At 44.0% G+C, this 22,970-nt stretch overlaps 1 protein-coding gene across 5 annotated transcripts in view; it reads left to right on the top strand.

The window, feature by feature from the left end:
* EVC2 (EvC ciliary complex subunit 2) overlaps positions 1–22,970 on the top strand; it is a 93,436-nt gene that overhangs the window by 22,798 nt on the left and 47,668 nt on the right. For all 5 annotated transcript variants that reach the window (XM_019718018.3, XM_019718017.3, XM_088792939.1 and 2 more), the window contains 2 exons: positions 889–1,028; positions 16,439–16,763. In XM_019718018.3, the coding sequence (XP_019573577.3) occupies positions 889–1,028; positions 16,439–16,763 (465 nt within the window). The remainder of the gene's footprint in view (positions 1–888; positions 1,029–16,438; positions 16,764–22,970) is intronic.

Raw genomic sequence — 22,970 nt, 5'->3', positions numbered from 1 at the left:
GCACAGGGTCAGGAATTCTTAAATGTTAGCTATAGTTATTGCTCATTTCTGCAGAATTAATATTAGGGACAAAATAGATATGTCATCTATCCAGTCAGAGGTGGGGCTCAGTTATTGCTGATGTCACTTCCATCTTACAATTCTGTATTCTGATTAGAAACCAGCCAGATCCATGATGTTGAAGTCCATCTGCCAACTGTAATTTTCCTCTACATAATGGTGGTGGTGGTGGTGGTGGTGGTGGTGGTGGTGGTGGTGGTGATGATGGTGGTGATGATGGTGATGATGGTGTTGATGGTGATGAAGGTGTTGATGGTGGTGATGATGGTGATGATGTGGTGATGGTGGTGATGATGGAGGTGGTGATGGTGATGGTGGTGATGAAGGTGGTGATGATGGTGATAATGACATTGATGATGGTGATGATGGTAATGGTGGTGATATGATGGTGATAGTGATGATGGTGGTGATGGTGTTGATGGTGGTGATGATGGTGATGATGTGGTGATGATGGAGGTGGTGATGGTGATGGTGGTAATGATGGTGGCGATGATGGTGATGAAGGTGGTGATGATGGTGGTGATGATGGTGATAGTGATGATGGTGGTGATGGTGAAATATTTGTATAGGTCTTTACAGGTTGCAGTGGTCTTTCCACTCATTGCTTTGTTTCATCTACACATCTCTGTGCAGGGTTACTAGAATTATGATCCCCCTTTTTTAATGAGAAAATAGAGGCTCAAGGAAGTGCAATGTCTTGCCTGAGTTTACCCTGCTCATAAATGGTGGGACCAGCCAGGTTCTCTGACAAGAGATCCCTGCCTTCCCTTATGACTTTTCCAGTATGTGACATTCACTACTCAATTGTTATTTCTGAAATTCTCCAAGGTTCAGCATCATGAGAGCAAGCTGGAACACTCCCACTTTACCTCAGCTGATGGTGTGAATGAGGATCTTGCTCTGAATGACCAAATGATAGACATTCTGTCTTCAGAGGACCCCGGGAGCATGCTGCAAGCCTTAGAAGAGTAAGAATTCTAATTTGCATTATACTTTTACGGATGTGATGGATGTTTTAACTACAGTGGCATGAGAGCGAACACAAGATATTTCATTTGTTCACAAATTCATTCATCCAATTATTCATTTGTCAGCCAGTAGTCATAATCAAACAACTGCTATGCACTGAACACTATGCTTGGTATTTGGGGAAAGAGAGGAATAAGACATGGTTCGTGTTATGAGGCTCTGACCCACTGGGGAAGACAAACATGTAAATGGAAGTGAGCATACAATTTCTATGAGCACCACACTAAAGGGAAGATCAGAGCTAGCGGAGCCCAGGAGAATGGGAAATGCTGCTCAGAGGAGGTGATATTTTAAGTAATTCTTGAAGCGTGGGTAGAAGCTTTCCAAGTGGATTAAGGGAGAAAAGTCTTTTCAGATGGAAGAAAGGATGGATAGGAAATAGCAAGAAACGTTGGGGAAGTGTAAGTAGCTCGGCCCAACGGATATGTGGATTGGGGTACTGAGTATATTAAAGTAGAGGAAGAGGCAGCTGGAGAGAGAGGCCAGACCACGTGATGTGGTTGTTTGCCAAACTGAATCCAGTTCTTCTCAGCTATTTGACAAATACTTACAATGCACTGCCTAGTACAGTGGAACATAGAGCCAGACACGGTTCTATGAACATAACAAATACTAACTCAAATCCTCTCGTGCCCTGTGAAGTAGGTATTGCTGTTTCTACCATCTCACAGATGAGGATTTGAGAGAGATTAGGGCGCTTACCCGGGGCACGCTAGTAAGTGAGAAAGCCAGGCTTCGCACCTAGGCAGTCTGGCTCTGGGGTCCATGCTCAGTCAGGAGGCGGCACTGCCCACCTCTCTCCTGGCCCACACAGGGGTCACCGTCTACTAGTTGACCATCCCTCAATCAGATTATTTTCCACAGATACGTACAGATGACTTTTTATGTTTCTTTTTTTCCAAATTTCTAGTTGTCTGTTAATATTCTCAGTCTTACCTTTTATTTCCTCAAACATATTAAACATAATTAATTTAAAATCCCCGAAAACTTCATTATCTTTACCCCTGTCCTGTGCCTAATATCTGTTGTTCCTCTTAGTTTGTGATTATATTTTCTTGTTTTCCTGGATACCTGGGTACTTTTGGTTATGTGCTAGACATTGTTAAGGGCTGGGATGATGTAATCTTCCAGGCAACGAGGGGTGTAATTATGGGTTACCACAATCCATGCAAAGGTTGGAGTCATTCAAAGCAGGCCTCTAATTCCTTCAAGGGCTAGTCTATTGATATACCTTTACTCCTAAGGTATCTGTGCCAACCAAAAGGCCAGGGGATTTTATTAGGGTAACCTCTCCTTAGAGTCTTTAGGCTCAAGTTTTCATCTCTCCAGTCTGTTGAAAATTCTGCTAAGTTTATGAGCCTCCAGGCCGACTGGCCCCAAATGTGGACTGTCCTTTCCGAGCTTCCTCATTCCCCGAGATCTTGACCTCATATTTCTTCACTGCCTTGTTGGCTCTCAGATGCTGTTGGACAGATTTTGTTTTTGTGCAGCTTTTCTAGCTGTTCCCAGTGGGATAGTTTATCCAAATTACCTAGACCATCCTCAGTGGGAACACAATCCTGAAGGCATCTCAGTGTAAATCATAGTCGAGGCGATGAACCAGACACTGTCGCTGCCATCAGAGGCAGCCTGTGGGGGAGAAAGGCATGTTGAAACAGAGGAGACTCGAAATAGCGTAGAGCAATAGGGCCATTGAGCACACTGGTTAATGTGTGTTTTTAGTGATGACTCTGGATGCAAATGGAGAATGGCTTAGCGGGGACAGTCCAGGGAGCCTGTTGCAGGAGGAGAAGATGCGTGACTTAGGGTGGGGACTTGGGGAAGAAGAGGTTATGCAGGAGGGGCCCACAGAACTTGGTAACTGGTTGGTGTACAACTGTGCATGTGTGCGGAGGGGGCGTAGTATCGATGTTGAAGGGTAGAGTGTAATGATGAGCGGGGTAAAGGAGGCGGAGGGACACGCGCTAGAATGGGGCTAACGAATTTATTTAGCAATTTCCAATAGAAAAACACAAAGGCAATTAATAGAATGGCTAATGACAGAAAGTAAAGGTGGTTAAGACTAAACTATATACATTGATAACAATGTCATGTCAAAGGAGCACAAGTAAGTTTAAGAGATCCCAACGTATGTTTACTATTGATCAAAAATCACTTGGCTAAATACACAAATAACATCAGTAAGGAGCATCCAAAAGCAGTAATAAACTCTATAGGATAGTAACTATTACAGGAGATGTAAAAGCTCACCAAACTGGGGGAGAACAGCACTGGGAAAGTCACAAATCAAAAGCTTGCCAGGTCTGTAGCTGAGAGACACTCAGGCGTCTCCCTCACCACTGCTTGCAAGTTCCCAAGAATGTTGGTCTTGTGTTCTTTGTTGTTAGAAGTCAAGGCGTCTTCTGATGCTATAGGCTGCAAGCTGCATGTAAGTTTTTAAGGTGTTAACAATCTGAAGAATATTGCTGCTGTTGTTGTTAGAAGTTAGGACGTCTTCCGATGCTATAAGCTGCAAGCTGCATACAAGTTTTCTAGACACTAACAAGTTCTCAAGAAGGCTAACCGTGGGGAACAACACTGGAGAGGCCGGGAACCAGCCAGCCCTCCCCAGGTTCGCCGCTGGAAGTCAGGACGTCCCCTGGTGTTGTAAGCTCTGTTGCTGGAAGTCTTCAAAATGTTAGAATGAGGAGAACTCACCAATGACAAATGACCAAGTGATGAAACAATAATTATTATAACACTGCCAACTGAGGTCTGTCTTATGTATTTTCTCAGATGTACCTCAGAGCCAAGTTTCTTGTTCCCGCCTCCGCCTCCGGGAACGGCCAGTTCCGGGAGGGTCCAGCAGTTACTCATGTGAATGCTGCCCATCCGGCCGAAGGGCCAATTCATCCAGATAAGCAACATCTACTGTTCTAGTTTGGGGCCTTCAGCCCAAGGTCTTCCAAAGCCTGACAACGTGCCTGTCACGCCATCCTGATATAACTTAGCTATTTCTTCACTTCACCTGCTGATGTGGGCGAAACAGGCAGAGCAAAGAGGGAATTCTCTCAATACCTGGTCAAGAATTTCTTTAACCCTAAGCTCACCATCACCTTATAACACGGACAGAACAACAAACATCATCTGCTATCTCCCCTGCTCGGGAGAATCAGACCAAAGGGGGAATTTACTCAACCCCTGATCACAGCACAGAAATCACCTCACGTACAGGAATAGATGAAAGCTAACAGACAGAAGCTCACATCAACCAATGAAGGCAAATTTTCCTCAACATCTACCCTACATAGGGGAAAATCTCAGATGATTCCCCAGGGCTCTGGGTTTCGCTGGTTATTGATTAATTGATTGATTGATTGATTGAGTGGGAAGGGAGAGAACATCTAACCATTCCAGCTGCTCGTAGAACCAGAGGCTGCAGAAATGTCCAGATAGAGGAAGAGTGAGAGGGGTCCACCTTCATGAGAGCATTTGGTGCTGAATCGGGGGCAGAGAGCTTTGGAAGATCCATTCATGCCAAATGCGCCACGCGAACAGATTGGCTTCTCATTAGTTACAGCAGAGTTTTATTTTTACTTTCTTTGCTTTCTCATTATGCTGATGTAACAGGGCCACTTGGGAATCCCTCAAACTGGATTCCATGTACAGCAAACTTTTTCTGATTCGAGATTCCTGATGCACAGCTTCACGTGCTCACTCCTCCCCGGGGAGTAATTTCTGTGGATTTGGAGTTCTGAGACGCTGAGAAGCCCTAGCACCTTGTATTTTTACAGAATACCTCGTATTTGCATAGCAATTAAAGATACACGGTCTCTTCTCCACCCCTTAGTTAATTTAGTCCTCATGCTGGTCTCTTGGGCAGGGCCTCTTATTTTCAGGATTTGACACTAAAAGAATCTGATGCTTGGCTACGGCGAAGAGGCTTAGCCATAGTCACACGTCTAGTAAGTGACAGGACTTGAGCTTTCCCAGTATTTAATCTCAAGCACATTATGTTTCACAATATTCTCTGAGTCTTGGTTTCCTCATCTCCCCACTGGGGAAACTAAAACCTACCTCCTTGAGATACCATAAAGTTCAATGCGTTTTTACACCTATGTTGCCTCTGAGCCTGGTCGGCTTTACAGGGGGGTGAGCAGATACAAAAGAGAAGCTTCCGAGGTGACCAGCACCTCTTTGAGTCTTTCTCAAGGACATTCATTGCAGGCAGCAACTGAAACTGAGACCCGGGGAGTGACGTGTGGTCCCTGCGCCCCTGGAACTTGGGATTGGCGTCCGCTCTGTCTAGAAAGGCACCCAAGATAGTACCAGAAACAGAGCACTGCCACTTCCATAGGGGCGTCTCCCCACTGGCCTGAGAGGAAAGTTCTCGTGTCTGACTCAGAGCACTTGGCAAGCTGGTTGGGTGTTCTAAGCCGAGAGGGACCTACATCAGGCTTGAATGGGTGCTCCTTCCTGGCTGAGTACCCACTTGCGGGCCAGGCCTTTCACTTCCTAAGGGCAGGGCTGACCTCGCACCCAGCTGTGAGCTGGGCCTCGTTCATCCATCTGAGGGTGCCAGGGTGTTGTGGCTTGGCTAACTGAGTTTCGTGCAGCCATTTGGATATGATCTTTCCTTTTAGTTTACTTCCCGAATCAGCATGCCAAGGGTGACAAATTAAAATTTGCCACACTGTCCAAGAGGGAGGAGGGGGGAAGCAGATAGCGGGGAAGAAGGGGGTCATTCCTCGCAGAGACTCATGAATGTCTCGTATTATATTAAGTGGCATGAGCATGTGATTATCAAAGTGTTCCGAGCTCACAGTCAGTTTCCTTCCAAACCATGAATATGCTGCGTCGAGTGAAAGGATTTGGTTTGTGTCCTCAGCACCTAGATGCGTAATTTGCAAGAAGACTGTATTCTGTAGTCTTCTGACCAGAGTAGTTAGTGCTTTAAAAAAGGAAGTGTTCCTTCTCCTGTCTTTGTTTTTCTTGTAAATCACTTAGTTGCTCTGGAATTTTGTTTTGATTTCTCCTTGGGAGCCCATTCTGTTTTGCCTGAAGAGTGTTTCACATTGATTACCAAGCATGACCTGAGAGGGCCTGGCTTGTCTCCTTCCTCTGCCTCTCCCAGCTTCCGCTGCCTGCTGCATCCCCCCCATTTATTTAACGCCAATTCTGCTTCAGACATGCTGGCTGGATGCTCGTTTTAGGGACATGGAGATGTATTTTTTTTAATCATAGCATTGTTGATTACTTTTCCTCATTCTGTCTGGACTCATGGTCAAGCTTAGGAGCTCCCAGAAAGAAAATGTCACTCCGAAGGTCAGGGACTTAGTAGGCATGGAAATCTGTGATAGTCTCCTCACTAAAAATAGCTTTTTTGTTTTTTCCTCTAGCAAATCATTTACTCCATTTATAATTCTTACAGGAGGGTTCTCTGGGACTCTAAGAATGCCATTTAGGTGACTTGCTTGCCATCTCATTTTTCCCCCCTTCTGTGGCCCCCTGCCCACTCCGGTTCAAGCCGTTGTTTCTCAGTAGTTGTGTAGGACACAGCTCCCTGGCCCAGGCTGGTATTATGAGCCTTGTGCTCCCCCCGGCTGAGGCAGTCGGTCGCCGGTCGTCGGTTGGTTGCTCACAGCAGCCCATGGCAGCTCACCGCAGCTCACGCCAACCTCCAGCTGCTCTGGCAGCCCAGCTCCAGGGAGAGCTGTTGTTCACAATCTTAGCTGTAGAGGGCGCAGCTCCCTGGCCCATGTGGAAATCGAACCGCTGACCTCTGCATTAGGAGCAGGGCACTCAAAACACCTGAGCCACCGGGCTGGCCAACCATCTCATTTCTAAGACCCATCAGAGCTATTACTTTGCTCTGTCTCGAGGATTTATTTATCTATCTATCTATCTATCTATCTATCTATCTATCTATCTATCTATCTACTTTAAACTTTTATTTATTTAAGTATGTTTTTCCAGGACCCATCAGAGCCAAGTCAAGTAGTTCAATCTAGTTGTGAAAGGCACAGCTCACAGTGGCCTATGTGGGGATCGAACCGGCAACCTTGTTGTTAAGAGCACCATGCTCTAACCAACTGAGCTAACCGGCTGCCCCTTGAGGATTAAAAAATATATATATATTATTGTTAGTTTCAGTACGAAACACTGTAATAGTTAGACATTTATACCCCTCACAAAGAGATAACCCCAGAAACTGTGGTACATTTATACAATGGAGTATTACTCGGCCATAAAGAAGAATGAAATCTTAACATTTGCAACGATATGATGGACCTAGAGAACATTATGTTAAGTGAGAGAAATCAGTCGAGGATTTATTTTTGACAAAGAGCATTTCCTTGTTTTGCTTGGTCTTTTCTCTTTTACGCTATTTATTCAGAGTCTGCCTCTGACAGAAGGACTTGAGGAAGGGAAGTTTCCTTTGATGATTTTATCAGGCTCCTTGACTTTTGTCACATTGGAGGGGGCTTAGCCCCAGGCATGTTGGGACAGGAGGAACTGGGTGTGACTGGCTGGTCCCGGAAGCTTCTAGAGGTTGGAGTGGCTGCTGTGTTTTATTATAGCTTCGGCCTTGCCTTGCTTGGCCCTGACCACTGCTAAGCAGCTCTTGGCTGTGATCTTTTTAATTCTCACAGCACCTCTCACAAGGAGCTGATGTTGGGGAAGGTTTATTGCTTTTGCCTAAGGTCACACAAGTGGTAATGGATTTGGGCCGGGGCCTGAGTGCTTTTACATCCACACTTCTATTGACAGACATAACATCTTTTAAAAGACTGAGCTTAGATTTTTCCAGAGAGGCAAAGAAAAAGAAGAGAAGAAAGAAATTCTAGGCCTGTGTTTATTTCCTCTGTTATTAGAAGGAGGCTTATTGCTGTATTTTGATGCTACTAACATCTCCTTCTAAACGGTCTCAAAATGGTTCTGTACAAAGTTGATGTTCAGTGAGTATTTGCTGAATAGAGGCTTTTGAAAATGCGTATTGAGTAGTTTTTTTTATGTGCCAACTGGACGATGTGTTTCTTAGAACCACTGACCTTTTTATCCTGTAGGAACACTCCCAGACATGTGATTTTGGTCCCTCATTGCTAAAACCCTGGAGCCCAGCAAAATTAAGCCACTTGCCCGTTTCTTTTGTTCGTTCTGTCTTTTATTGTTTTTTTTGTTCATGGGTGCAGTCATTTTCAACAATTAGCGAGTGGATTGGTTGTGTCAGCAGATCCCTGCCCAGGGCGCCTTCTGTACCTGGCACTGTGGCCCGGCCTGGCTGGGTGCTGCCAATAGTTTTGGCTTTGGTCCTCATGGACTTACACAAACAAAATCCAAGTGCACGCACCAATGACTCCGCAGGTCCTCACGGCGGCAAGGGCTACACAGGAACCAGGTGCTCTACTAAAGGATGGCAGGGGCCTGCTTTACTTGGGGGTTTGGGGAGGTGCCTCCAAGGGAGTGTCACTAAGTCGAGACCTGAGTGACAAACACTTGTACAGGGCAGCATGTGCAGAGCTCAGGGGACAGGGCATTTGATGATCAAAAAGCGGGCGAAGCAAGGGTGGCAGGAGCATGGGAGGTGGGCTGGGGGGTCACGTGCAGCCCTTGCAGGGCATTACCTGGAGCAGCTCCACCTTCATCCTTGATCCGAAAACTCTGATTTTCTTCATGTCACACGAGGCTATCAGGAGCCACCTTGTTTGTTTGTCTTTTTTTGTAACGTTCTATTCTGCCTTCCCCAGCTAGGCAGTTAGTTCACGAGGGCAGGGACTTTCTGCTTTGTTCACTGATTTATCCACAATGCTTCAGACAGTTCCTGGCACACCGTAGGTGCTTGTGGGGTTGGTGTCACACCAATGATATGCTTGACGGACAGACGCAGTGGATAGAATGAGAGGCTACCTGGTGACTCTGGTAGCAAGGACTGCAGGAAGGTGCATGCAATGTTCCTGGGACTGGGAGACAGCACAGCCTGTTCGCAGATGTGCTGTGGCCTCGCAGGGTGCCCAGAGTTCCCCCAGGACGTCCGTGGCTACGTCTGGGACCCCCTTGCAGAGTGATGTACTCCCGGGAATCAGAAGCTCCCTCTGCCACTGCGACCTGTCTGTCTGATTGGGCTGCACACTTGCTCCTCACTCAGGGCCAGAGTGAAGGCCAGTTTCCCAGGATTTAGGTCTGCCTGACGATCCTACAGGCTCCACATGTATCTGTGGAACTGAGGAATGAATGAGGGGTGACCAGCAGGACGTGCTGATGGAATGGGAGTGGGTTTAAGGGAAAAACACCCATCGAGGATGATGCCTACATTTACGGTGAGCAATGGGATGAATGTGCTGCTACGAGGCCAGACAATTAGGTTCGCGAACTCATCACAGACAAAGTGCTACACACCTCATTGCTGAATATCACTGTGGTCACCTTCGAAGGACTCCCCTTGGGAAGCCATGCACTGACGCCAGCGCCTAGTCCACCCTTCAAAGCAATTTTGGAACTCTTTTTCTGGAATGGCCATCAGAGCTGTCGTCATATTACCCTTGATGTCCTGAAAGTCATCAAAATGTCTTCCTTTCAATATTTCCTTTATCTTTGGGTAAAGAAAGAAGTCATTGGGGGCCACATCAGGTGCGTAGGGAGGGTGTTCCAATACAGTTATTTGTTTAATGGCTAAAACCTCCCTCACAGACAGTGCCAAGAGAGCTGGTGCGTTGTCGTGATGCAAGAGCCATGAATTGTTGGCGAAAAGTTCAGGTCATCTAACTTTTTCACGCAGCCGTTTCAGCACTTCCAAATAGTAAACTTGGTTAACTGTGTGTCCAGTTGGTACAAATTCATAATGAATAATCCCTCTGATATCAGAAAAAGTTAATGAATAATCCCTTTGATATCAGAAAAAGTTAGCAACATCATTGCAACAAGTTCACAAACTTAATTGTCAGACCTTGTATTTCTTGCGATGAGAGAGAGGAACATTGAGGTTTAAGAAAAAAATCCGAGGGCCGGCCCGGTGGCTCAGGCAGTTAGAGCTCTGTGCTCCTAACACCGAAGGCTGCCTGCCGGTTCGATTCCCACATGGGCCAGTGGGCTCTTAACCACAAGGTTGCCAGTTCAATTCATCAAGTCCCACATGGGATGGTGGGCAGCGCCCCCTGCAACTAAAATTGAACACGGCACCTTGAGCTGAGCTGCCTCCCAGGTGGCTCAGTTGGTTGGAGTACATCCTCTCAACCACAAGGTTGCCTATTGGATTTCCGCATGGGATGGTGGGCTGCGCCCCCTGCAACTAGCAACCCGCAACTGGACCTGGAGCTGAGCTGCGCCCTCCACAACTAAGACTGAAAGGACAACAACTTGACTTGGAGAAAAAGGCCTGGAAGTACACACTGTTCCCCAATAAAGTCCTGTTCCCCTTCCCCAATAAAAAAAAAAAGAAAAAAACAAAAAAAAATCCGAGTTATTTTTGGTCTTGGCAGCTTACAGATGCCTTTGAGACCCTGGGATGGAGATGTCAGAGGGCAGTCACCAGTGTAGGTCTAATCTCAGGTGAAAGTTTGGGCTGGAGATGATAAGTAAAGACGGGGATTGATGAAGGAACCTACGGAGAGAAGACAGAGACGGAAGGCGTATCAGGACAGTGCCGTAAGGAATTCTAGTATTCACAGGTCAGAGACACCCAGGAGAATGCGGAAGTCAGGAAAGCCAAGAGAAATGGGGTCCAAGAAGAGGGGGTGGCCAACCGTGTCTAATAGTCCTTGAGTTCAATCAAGTGAGGACTGGGAAGTGTCTTGTTTTTTCACTACCGGGATGTCATTGACGACCCGAGCAGGTTTGGGGAAGAGGCTGCGGCCGAAAGCCAGAACAGGAGGCTGGGACAATATGAATGGACCGCTCTTTCAAGGTGCTTGGCTGTGAAAGGAGCAGAGAAGTGGAGCCGCCATCACCCACCATACAGATAGCACGTGTCTAAGCACCAACTAGGCTTCTGGGAGGATCCCTGTCAGAGTTCACCTAGAGCACCAAATGGCCCACACAAGCCTTCCTGCTGCAAGCATCCCGCCGAGGTGGGATGCAGCCCTGGCCTCACACCTGTGCCTTGCTGCTGGCTTTCCTGCCAGCTGGTGGATTCATGCCAGGACCTGACAAACCTGAGCGGGATTTTTATGGGGGACATAATGGGACTGCTGCAGAGCAGAGCAGCGGTAACACCTCTGGTTTCCATGGCAACCCTCACTGTCATCTTCCCAGCGGAGTGAAGGTTTCTTGGAGGAGTTCTGTGTCCAAAAATGCCTGCCTTCTCTCAGGGAATGTTTACCGAGTCCCCGCTGAGTGCCTGGCGCTGTCCTAGGTGCTGGGGAGGAAGCTGGGAAAAGCAAGGACCCCCAACATACCCACTGTCTGAGGGAGAAACAACTCACACCCACACAGAGAAACAACTCACACCCACACAGATACAGGGCAGGAAGACAGTGCAAACTGGAATAATCGTCGAATAGAAGCCCCTGCCTCGGCACCTCGAATAGCGTGCTTGTGATTTACACCTGGTCCATTTAACCTTTGCAGGGTGTGATGGGTGTTCTGTTTGGCTTAGCAACAACCCTTCCCACACCTCCGTTCTAGACCATGAGGTTCATGCGTCCTCTTAGGGGTTCCTTAGAAATAAAAGGAATGATCTCAACTGTTGGGAGTGTCCGAGGGGGTCAGTAAAAAGCTCCCATCTTCCCTGACCTTGAGTTCTGAACCAGTTGGGGAAGAAGACATATATCAGGCATGTTCTCCAACCTGGCCCCCAAAATACAATCACCTCTCACTTGAACAGCTAGGTTGGAGGATGTGGCTTTTATCCGCAGGCATAACCGGCCCCACAATGAGACACGGTAGGCTTCCCCATAAAACTGACGGGGACTGCAGCTGCTCGTGCTGGGTACCGACCCCCAGCCCTCCTGCAGTTCCACGTCCAGAGCTCCCCCACGTGAAGGGGCCATGAGGCAGTGGGAGGGGGCACATGGCCCCTGCCCTGCCCTGCCCATGTAGATGGTGGTGCTGGGAACCTCGTCTAGGGCTCCTCTTGCCTGGAGAGATTTGCAGGCTGGAGGGTCCGCATGTGGTCAGTCACCAGGGAAGCTGACGGGGACAGTAGTGGCTCCGGCACAGGCATGAGCTCCAGGGCCATCAGCGGATGGAGCCCGCTGGCGAGGGGCTGGATGAGAAGCTGTGAATGGTCGGATGGAGACGCAAGCGGGCCAGGCTGTCGGGGGCTGGGCGTGGGCTGGGCTTTGATCTGGACTGGGGGGCCTGTCAGCCGTTGAGGCCGTTGAGATCAGAACTATGCTTGCGTCCCCTCCACTTCAATTTCAGTGGGAACCCTAAGCTCCTTTCTTTGGGAGCACGTATCGATGTGGCATCGTGAGGCTTACCCAGGGATGTAGTTCAGATGTCTTCACTTCCATGAACACCTTTGCTTTGCTGTTTTTCTCTATTTTTTCACTAACACATGAAAATATGCAAGATGTCCAAGTTGACGCCCATGTGCACAGATCTCTTTGGGGGCACATTCTCTCCTGGTCACTGTGGTCTGAGTGAGGGGACGTGAGCCTGAGATCCCTGAGTTGTTGTGGGCATTTCGGTGCTGGGGAAAGTCAGTTGCCCCATAGTTCTATTGTCACCGAAGGTGCCGATAGCGGTGGTGACCACAGTGTGCATCTCAGCCCTTTCTGGCCCTCGCTCCTGCATTTGCTTGACTGTTTCCTGGTCCAGCCAGTGTTTCCTGAGTACCGTCTCACCCAGGGCCGTTTGCCAGGCACTGCGGTGCGGAGAAGTAATTATTTTCTGGGCCTATAGCATGTTGTTTCATTCACTGGGTATTTAACCAGACACACTCGACCTTCGGGCTTCTCCTGTGCTTCTTTCTTGCTCTGTATCCTGGGAAACACTCTACACACACACGTGCTGTAAGTACTTGCTGAGAAATGAAAGACAGAAATGAATGAGCTGTTGTTTAAACTAGATCAATTGGATTGTGTCTGAAGGACACGGAGCCATTTTATTTAAGGTGGTCAATTCGGGGCATCAGAAAGAATAATGGCGGCAGCTAATTGAAACCCACCAACTATGTAAAAATCTACAATTTCATAGTGATGCTATGCAGAGACAGGGGTCCTTCCTAGGGTCAGCTAAACAATGGCCTTGACTATGCAAAAGGCTCAAGGCTGGGCACACACCGTGCCACGAGGACGGTGTCCTTGCCACACAGCCATCCCAGAGGGTTTTCCTCCCCGGATGACACAGCTTGGGAGCAAGGATGTGTAGTCCACGTCAGGCAGGTGTGGGAGCTTTTCTGGCTTAAAAGTTTCACATTCCACAGGTGCCAGTATCTTTTGTACCAACTCATAGGCGTAGCTTCCAGGGTCCCCACAAGGGACATGCCCAATTTCAAGTGTCATCTTACTCAGGAAAGGTGAAAGTACGGCTTCCCTATTGGGAATCTCTGGCTCATTGACCGATCCTCCCGCCCAGATATAATGGACCAAGCAGGCCCCCCCTTTTACCGTGAGCCGTGTGGTGTATATAACACACTTGATGTTCTCCCCTTTATGAGGTTCCAGGTAGCAGTTTGCAAAGTTCAGATTCTCGGGTAGTTGAGAAAAGTTGTATTAACCCTTTTCCCTCATACTAAAACAAAGTAAGCAAATAAAGAAACAGACCCACATTCATTTGTCACCATTGACAGTTACCATGACACCAACTCTTTAATTAGCAAAAAATCTAATCTCTATCCTATCTCTGAGCTTTATGTCAGAGCAATTGAATTGTTGAGGAAAGTTCTTTTTGAAGAATCCCCACTTTAAAAATGCAGAAGTGATAAAATTAGAAAATGTACCTTTTCTAACTCCTAACAAAATCATGGGTCAAGGTAACAATTAGAAATGGATGTTAAAGCCACTGGGTGAGAGGTTGATAGGAAACTTTATAATATGGGGTCGTGTTGGCACCACTTGGACCCATTTACCCATGATTGGATCCCATAGGAAGCACATGGTACCACGTAGGGCATTTTGGAAAACAAATTGAATCTGACTCTGATCAAGACCTTAGATCTAACTCGTAGTTTATGAGAAATCTGGGGGCCACAGGGACAGTGACACCCCTGAGGCGATCAACCAAATCCCGAATGTGAACATTCTGCAGGGTTAATGAGCTGGTTTCCCCAACAAATCAATGCCATAGAAAAAAGACGAGAGGGCGGAATGCTATAGAATAAAGTGGGCTGAACTGACATTGTGGTATTTTCTTTGGTTCTTGAATGAAACTTTCAACTCTAAAAATCATTTTGGGAAATTTGAGATAGTTTGAATAATGACTGATTAATTATTGGAATTGTTAATATTTTAAATATATATAATATGATAATGGCGTCAAGGTTAGGTAAAATATACATATAAATGTATACACATATGTAGATAAACATATATCCTTGAAAGTTGTACATACAGAGGGTGCCAAAAAAATGTGTACACATTTTAAGAAAGGAAAACTGTATTAAAATTGTAATACTCAACATATACTGATAACAGAAGATGAATACAAGTCACATGACTTCTGCAATGACAAGAGGTGCTCAAGGTGGTTCCCATCAGCATCCAGAGACTTCTGATGATGGCGAACTACTGCTTGAGCAACAGTGACCAAAGTGTCCACTTGCATACATTTTTTTGGCACCCCCGGTGTATGTATGTTTGTATAATATATATGTATATATATATTATATATCCTTGACAGTTAAAGAAGCACACTGAGGAATTTTACAGGTAAAATGAAAACTCTGGGATTTGCTTTAAAATCTTCAAGCAAACATTGAAGGGAGTCGCTAGAACAAGCTTGGTAAATATTGACAATTTTTGAAGTTAGGTAATGGTTACATTGGGAGTCATACTATTCTATCTACTTTTACATGCTGGCAGATTTCTATCATGAAATTTTCTTAAGATTCTTGTATTTTTACAATCAGATGTCATTTTTTTTTCATGTCAAATTCTCAAAGATTGTTAAACATGGTAGAGGGAGGGGTGAAATAAAAACCCTACTGCGTTGCTGAGGGAATTTTTCTAGAAAGCGGTTTGACAGGGTGTTCTAGGCGGCTTTAGAAGATTGCTGGCATTTGATGCATTGAGTCCCCTTGTGGGAAGCATCCTGGGGAAACCATTGTGAATATCAAAAATGCTTAACAAACGTCAAGGTTATTTTGCAGTTTGAATTATGCTAGTAATCCAAATTTTCAACACTAGAAAAATGGTTAAGTGAATCATGGTACATCACATGAGGAAATATTTTGCAACCGTTATAAAGGAAACTTCTACAGTTTTTAAACACTGCTGGAAGATGCCTATTGCAATGTTTATTGAAAAGAAAAAAGGGACAAAATTGTACTTGCATCTGTAAATAGTGACCGTCTATGGAAAAAAATGCATAGAGAAAAAAACTGGAAGCAAATCCAACAGAATGCCTTCTCTGGGTCTGATTGGGTGATGGTGCTACAGTGAATGGAGTCTTTTTCTATTTGTCCTCATTGTCCAGATTTTATATCATGAAGGTAAATATTTCCCTATGTATCTTTCTGTAGCTTTATAGAGACATAATTAACATGCCATAAAACTCACTCACATTCAGAGTACAGTCAGGTGTATTCCTGTAAGTAAAATAGTCATGCAACCATCATCACAGTTAAGGCTTACAACCTGTGACCCTGTGAGTATCTCTTAAATATTTCTCGAGTGGACTTTATTTTTAGAGCAGTTTTAGACTTGCAGAAGAATTAACTACAGAGACTTCCCCCATACCCTGTACCCAGCTTCCCCTATTAACACTTGACATTAATTGTTACAATTAATGAACCAATATTTATACATTGTGATTCAGTGAAGTCCATACTTTATTCAGATTTCCTTAGTTTTTATCTAATGTCCTTTTTCTGTTTCAGGATCCCATCCAGGGTACCGCATGACATTTAGCTGTCATATCCATAAATTAGTTTGTAATTAAAAAGTATTAAAATAAACTTTATTTTAAAATCCTCCTAATCTAGTAACTGTCCATTTTCCCCCTGGTCCCCTTGTTGTTGACTAAGACCATATCTTATATTAGTTCTATTCCTCATTGTTCCCAGCATGGGACCCTGCACATTTACTAAATAGGATGCTGCTACTTAGTCCCTGGCCCTCAGTAACTGGACGGAACAGAAAGGAGGGAGGGAAGGGAAAGGAAGAAAGAAATGCCTTACGTACAAATAATTTGAAACCTCAGAACTTTGAGGGAACTTTGCTTTCTGTTGTGACTTTATGTAATGGGATTCTCTCAACCTTTGTGTTGCCAGGTTGGAGATTGCAACCCTGAATCGGGCAGACTCAGAACTAGAGGCTTGTCGAACCCAAATCAGCAAAGATATCATTGCCCTCCTGCTGAGAAATCTGACCAGCAGTGGCCACCTCTCCCCTCAAGTAGAGAGGAAGATGGGTGCTGTTTTCAAAAAGCAGTTTCTCTTGCTAGAGAAAGAAATACAAGAGGAGTATGATCGGAAGATGGTGGCATTGACGGCTGAATGCGACCTGGAAACAAGAAAGAAGACAGAAAACCAGTACCAGAGGGAGATGGCAGCGATGGAGGAGGCGGAAGAGCTGCTGAAACGTGTTAGTGAGAGGGTAAGGTGGCTCCCAATGGAAGGCTGTCACTTTCCTCTCGGAGGTTCATCATTTATCCACCCATCCACCCATCTATCCATCCATCCATCCATCCATCCATCCATCCATCCATCCATCCATCCATCCATCCACCCATCCACCCATCCATCCATCCACCCATCCATCCATCCACCCATCCACCCATCTATCCATCCATCCATCCATCCATCCATCCATCCATCCACCTGCCTTTCTACACATCCATCCATCTACTCACTTATCTATTTATCCACCCGCCACCCATACACCCATCTATCCACCCCACCTACCACTCTTCCAGTCACCTGTCCATCTACACATCTGTCCATTCACCTCCATCCATCCTGCCGTCTATCTATCCAGAAAGCATTTATCACTTACTGTCTCTCTAGGCAGTGGAGGTTCAGAGAAAAACGAGATGTGGTTTCTGCATTCAAGAAGTTCATAGTCTAACGAAGGATCGTCACATGTAAAGAATGTGACATCATTCCACTCTGTTATAATAAAGCTGTGTTCACGGTGCCATGAGAGGTCATGGGGAAAGTAGAAAGACTTCATTCATGAAAAGGTGCATCCACAGAGAGCGTGGCTCAGGGAGGTCGTGATGTCTGTGCGCAGTGTGACCCTCCGGAATGTAGTCGCTAGATCACGGCTCTGAGTCAGACAGACCTGCACTGACATTCTAGTACATTCCAGCTCTACTCCTTAAGGACTTATGTGAAAGGAGGCTAATGGCGCCCCCTTCTCAGGGTGTCTGGGAGGAGTAATGCAGGAAGAGCCCCTGCTCAGCCCTCCCTTCTGAGGCTGGTCCCTCAGCCTTCCCAGGCCTGGCCTCTGTGGATCCGAGATCAGCTCTCATTTTTCTAAGATGGTTTCGTTGGTGCCTTGAAAGGAATCATGCCACAGTTCTTTCCCGAGTGTATCAAATCAAGCTTGTTTTCACCTTCCTCTGTAAAAAGATGACTGTTCAATCTCTGTGACTTTAGCCCACATATCCTGTTCTGAAAATGTGTCACCCTAGGGAGGTCAACACCTACTTAGGAACAAGCTTCTCAACTCCCTGTGTCCATTCCTCAGACTGTCAGCCGTCCACAGAATTCCCCTGGAAGTGAATAACCCACTTGGGTTGACAGCAGGTGGTCTCACTGGGCAGTAAAGGAAAGAGGCAGAATCATCCTGCCTCGCCCCTACCTGCCTCGCCCCTACCTGCCTTGCCCCTACCTGCCTCCTATACCTGGAGGCCCCTTGCCTTAACATGCCTCTTACGTTATGGTGTGCCTTGTTTTCTGTTTGGCTCCTGTATGAATTTCCTGTGGCTGCTGTAACAAATTACCACAGGCCTAATGGCGTAAAACAGCAGAAATTGGTTCTCTCACACTCCCGGAGGCCAGGAGTCCAAAATCAAGGAGTCACCTGGGCATGTCCCCTCTGGAGGCTCCAGGGGACGGTCCTTCCTGCCTCTTCCAGCCTCTGGTGGCCCCAGGCGTTCTGTGGCTTGTGGCCCAGTCATTTCATTCTTGACCTCCATCTTCACATGGCCTTCTTCTCTCTTGGGATTCTGTCATCCCTGTCTCTTCTAAGGACACTTTTTTTAAAATTAAAGTTTATTGGGTACAATTATTAGTAAAGTTACGTAGATTTCAGGTGTACAATTCTGTAATACATTCTCTCTATCTCACATTGTGTGTTCACCACCCAGAGTCAGTTCTCCTTTCATTACCATATATTACACCCCGTTTACCCTCTTCTATAACCCCCTCCCCCCTTACCCTCTAGTAACCCCTAAACTATTGACTGTGTCTGTGAGTTTTTTTCTTCATTTGTTTGTCTTGTTCTTTTGTTGTTTTCAGTTTTACATACTACATATCAGTGAAATCACATGGTTCTCTGCTTTTTCTGTCTGACTTATTTCGCTCAGCATTACTCTCTCAAGATCCATCCATGTTGTCACAAATGTTCCTATATCATCTTTTCTTACCGCCAAATAGTATTCCATTGTGTATATATACCACAACTTCTTTATCCATTCATCTATCGAAGGACATTTTGGTTGTTTCCATGTCTTGGCCACCGTAAACAAAGCTGCAATGAACATTGGAGCCCACGTGTCTTTATGGATAAACGTTTTCAGATTTTTTGGGTAGATACCCAGGAGAGGGATTGCTGGGTCATATGGTAATTCTATTCGTAATTTTTTGAGGAACCTCCACACTGCCTTCCATAACGGCTGCACCAGTTTGCATTCCCACCAACAGTGTATGAGGGTTCCTTTTTCTCCACAGCCTCTCCAACACTTGTTACTATTTGTCTTGTTGATGATAGCCATTCTGACTGGGGTGAGGTGATATTTCATTGTGGTTTTTATTTGCATTTCTCTGATGATTAGTAATGTTGAGCATTTTTTTCATATGTCTATTTGCCATTTGTATGTCCTGTTTGGAGAAATGTCTCTTCAGGTCGTCTGCCCATTTTTCAATTGGGTTATTTGTTTTTTTGTTGTTGAGTTGTATGAGTGCCTTGTGTATTTTGAATATTAGCCTCTTATCGGAGGCACTGTTTGCAAAAATCTACTCCCATTCAGTTGGTTGCCTCTTTATTTTGTCGATGGTTTCTTTTGCTGTGCAGAAGCTTTTAAGTTTGATATAGTCCCCTTCATTTATTTTAGCTTTTACTTCCCTTGCCTTTGGAGTCAAATTCATAAAATGACCTTTGAACCCAAGGTCCATACGTTTAGTACCTATGTTTTCTTCTATGCAGTTTATTGTTTCAGGTCTTATGCTTAGGACTTTGATCCATTTTGAATTAATTTTGGTACATGGTGACAGGTAACAGTCCAGTTTCATTCTTTTGCACGTGGCTTTCCAATTCTCCCAGCACCATTTTTTAAAGAGGCTGTCTTTTCTCCATTGTATGTTTTTTGCTTCTTTGTCAAAAATTATCTGTCCATATTTATGTGATTTTATTTCTGGGTTCTCAATTCTATTCCATTGGTATATTTGTCTGCCTTTTGCAAATACCAAGCTGTTTTGATTATTATTGCCCTGTAGTACAAGCTAAAGTCAGGGAGTGTGATACCTCCAGCATTGTTCTTTTTTCTTAGGATTGCATTGGCTATTCGGGGTCTTTTGTGGTTCCATACAAATCTGATAATTTTTTGTTCTGTTTCTTTAAAAAAAATGCCATTTGGATTTTGATGGGGATTGTATTAAATCTGTATATTGCTTTGGGTAATATGGCCATTTTCACTATGTTGATTCTTCCAATCCATGAGCACGGAATGTCTTTCCATTTCTATGTGTCTCCTTCAATTTCTTTTAGAAATGTCTTATAGTTTTCAGCATATAGGTCTTTCACATCCTTGGTTAAGTTTATTCCTAGGTATTTTATTCTTTTTGTTGCAATTGCAAAAGTAATTTTTGTTTTTCTGAGATTTCATTGTTAGTATATAGGAATGCAGTGGACTTTTATACGTTGATTTTGTAGCTGGCAACTTTACTGTATTCTTTTATTGTTTCTAATATTTTTTTGGTGGAGTCTTTAGGGTTTTCTATATATAGCACCATGTCATCTGCAAAGAGTGACAATTTAACTTCTTCATTCCCAATTTGGATGCCTTTTATTTCTTTCTCTTGCCTGATTGCTCTGGCGAGGACTTCCAACACTATGTTGAAAAACAGAGGTGATAGGGGACAGCCCTGTCATGTTCCTGTACGTAGAGCAAAGATGTTAGCTGAAGGTTTGTCATATATGGCCTTTATTATGTTAAAGTATTTTCCTTCTATACCTATTTTATTATGTGTTTTAATCATGAATGAATGTTGTATCTTTTCAAATGTTTTTTCTGCATCAGTTGATATAATCATATGATTTTTGTCCTTTATTTTGTGTATGTGATGTATCACATTGATGGATTTGCATATGTTGAACCATCCTTGTGCCCCTGAGATGAACCCCACTTGGTTGTGATGAATAATCTTTTTAATGTATTGTTGTATTCAATTTGCTAGAATTTTGTTTAGGATTTTTGCATCTGTATTCATCAGAGATATTGGTCTGTAGTTTTCTTTTTTTGTGTTGTCCTTACCAGGTTTTGGTATCAGGGTAATGTTGGCCTCATAAAATGAGTTAGGGAGTACTGTCTCTTCAATTTTTTGGAAGAGTTTGTGCAGAATTGGTATTAGATCCTCTTTGAAGGTTTGGTAGAATTCACTAGTGAAGCCATCTGGTCCCAGACTTTTGCTTTTGGGAAGGTTTTGGATGACTGATTCAATTTCATTACTGGTGATCAGTCTATTTAGATTTTCCAATTCTTCATGGGTCAGCCTAGGAAGGCTATATGTTTCTAAGAACTTGTCCATTTCTTCTAGGTTGTTGAATTTGGTGGCATATAGTCCTTCATAGTATTCTTGGATGATCCTTTGTATTTCTGCGGCATCTGTGATAACTTCCCCTCTTTCATTTCTGATTTTGTTTATTAGTGTCTTTTCTCTTTTTATCTTAGTGAGCCTAGCCAAGGGTTTGTCAATTTTATTAATCTTTTCAAAGAACCAGCTATTTGTCACACTATTTTTTTTTATTGTCTTTTTGTTCTCTATTTCATTTAGTTCTGCTCTGATTATTATTATTTCCTTTCTTCTGCTGACCTTGGTTTTCATTTGTTCTTCTTTTTCTAGTTCTTTAAGGTGTAATGTAAGGTTATTTATTTGGGATTTTTCTTGTTTCTTGAGATAGGCCTGTAATGATATATATTTCCCTCTTGAAACTGCTTTCGCTGCATCCCAAAAATTTTGGTAGGATGTATTTTCATTCTCATTTGTTTCTATGTATCGTTTGATCTCTCCTCTTATTTCTTCTTTGACCCGGTCGTTCTTTAAAAGTATGTTGTTTAATCTCCACACATTTGTGGTTTTTCCTGCTTTCTTTTTGCAGTTGTTATCCAATTTCAAAGCCTTGTGATCAGAGAATATACTTGGTATGATTTCAATCTTCTTAAATTTGCTGAGGCTAGTTTTATGTCCTAATATATGGTCTATCCTTGAGAATGTTCCATGTACACTAGAAAAACATGTATAGTTTGATGTTTTTGGATGAAGTGCTGTGTTAATGTCAATTATGTCCATTTATCTAATGTATCATTTAAGGCTGCTCTTTATTTATTTTCTGTTTGGATGATCTATTCATAGCTGTCAATGATGTATTTAGGTCTCCTACTATAATTGTGTTTTGGTCAATTTCTCCCTTTAGTTCTGTCAGCAGTTGCTTGGTATATTTTGGTGCTCCCTGATTGGGGGCATAAATATTGATGACTGTTATGTCTTCTTGTTTACAGTCCCCTTTATCATTATGAAATGTTCATGTTTGAAATGAACATTATGAAATGTTCTGTGTTTTCTTGCATCTTGTTACCTTTTTTATCCTGAAGTCTGTATCATGTGATATCAGTATGGCTACACCTGATTTTCTCTGGGTACCATTTTCTTGGAGTGTCAATTTCCACTCTTTCACTTTGAGTCTATGTTTATCCTTGTAGTTAAGACGTGTGTCTTGGAGGCAGCATATGGTTGGGTTTGGTTTTTTGATCTAATCTGCTACTCTGTGCCTTTTTATTGGTGAGTTCAGTCCATTTACATTTAGGGTGATTGTTAATAGGTGAGGATTTCCTATCATTCTATTTTTGTTTTTCTGGTAAGACTGTGTCTCCATTGTTTCTTTGCCTTTTATTAAATTATATATTTCAGTTCTGGATTTTTTTTTTTTTTTTTGAGTGATTACCATTAAGTTTATGTAAAAGAAAGTTTCATATTTACAGTATTCCACTTTCTTAAGCATGCTGACTTTCTCTATTCCCATATTCCAGTTCAGGCCCTTACTCTCCCCTCTTTTATGTTTTGGTTGTCACAAATTATCCCTTTTTATGCTGATCTAATGGCCTCCTTCAGCATTTCTTGTAGTGCAGGTCATGTGTTAGAAAATTCCCTCAGCTACTGTATGTCTGGAAAGGTCTTTATTCCTCCTTCATATCTAAAGGATGTCTTTGCTGGATATGTTATTCTTGGCTCATGGTTTCTCTTTTTCCTTAGTTTGAATATTTGATTCCACTCCCTCTTGGCTTGTAGAGTTTCTGTTGAAAAATCTGATGATAATCTAATGGGCTTTCCTTGTAGATTACCATCTTATTTTCCCTGGCTG

This window comes from Rhinolophus sinicus, chromosome 1 (genome assembly GCF_057876585.1).
Source record: "Rhinolophus sinicus isolate RSI-liver-muscle chromosome 1, RSI-T2T, whole genome shotgun sequence".
In the NCBI taxonomy this organism is placed as follows: domain Eukaryota; kingdom Metazoa; phylum Chordata; class Mammalia; order Chiroptera; family Rhinolophidae; genus Rhinolophus; species Rhinolophus sinicus.
Note: the sequence above shows the minus strand (reverse complement) of the source record. Positions and strands in the feature narration are given on the sequence as shown.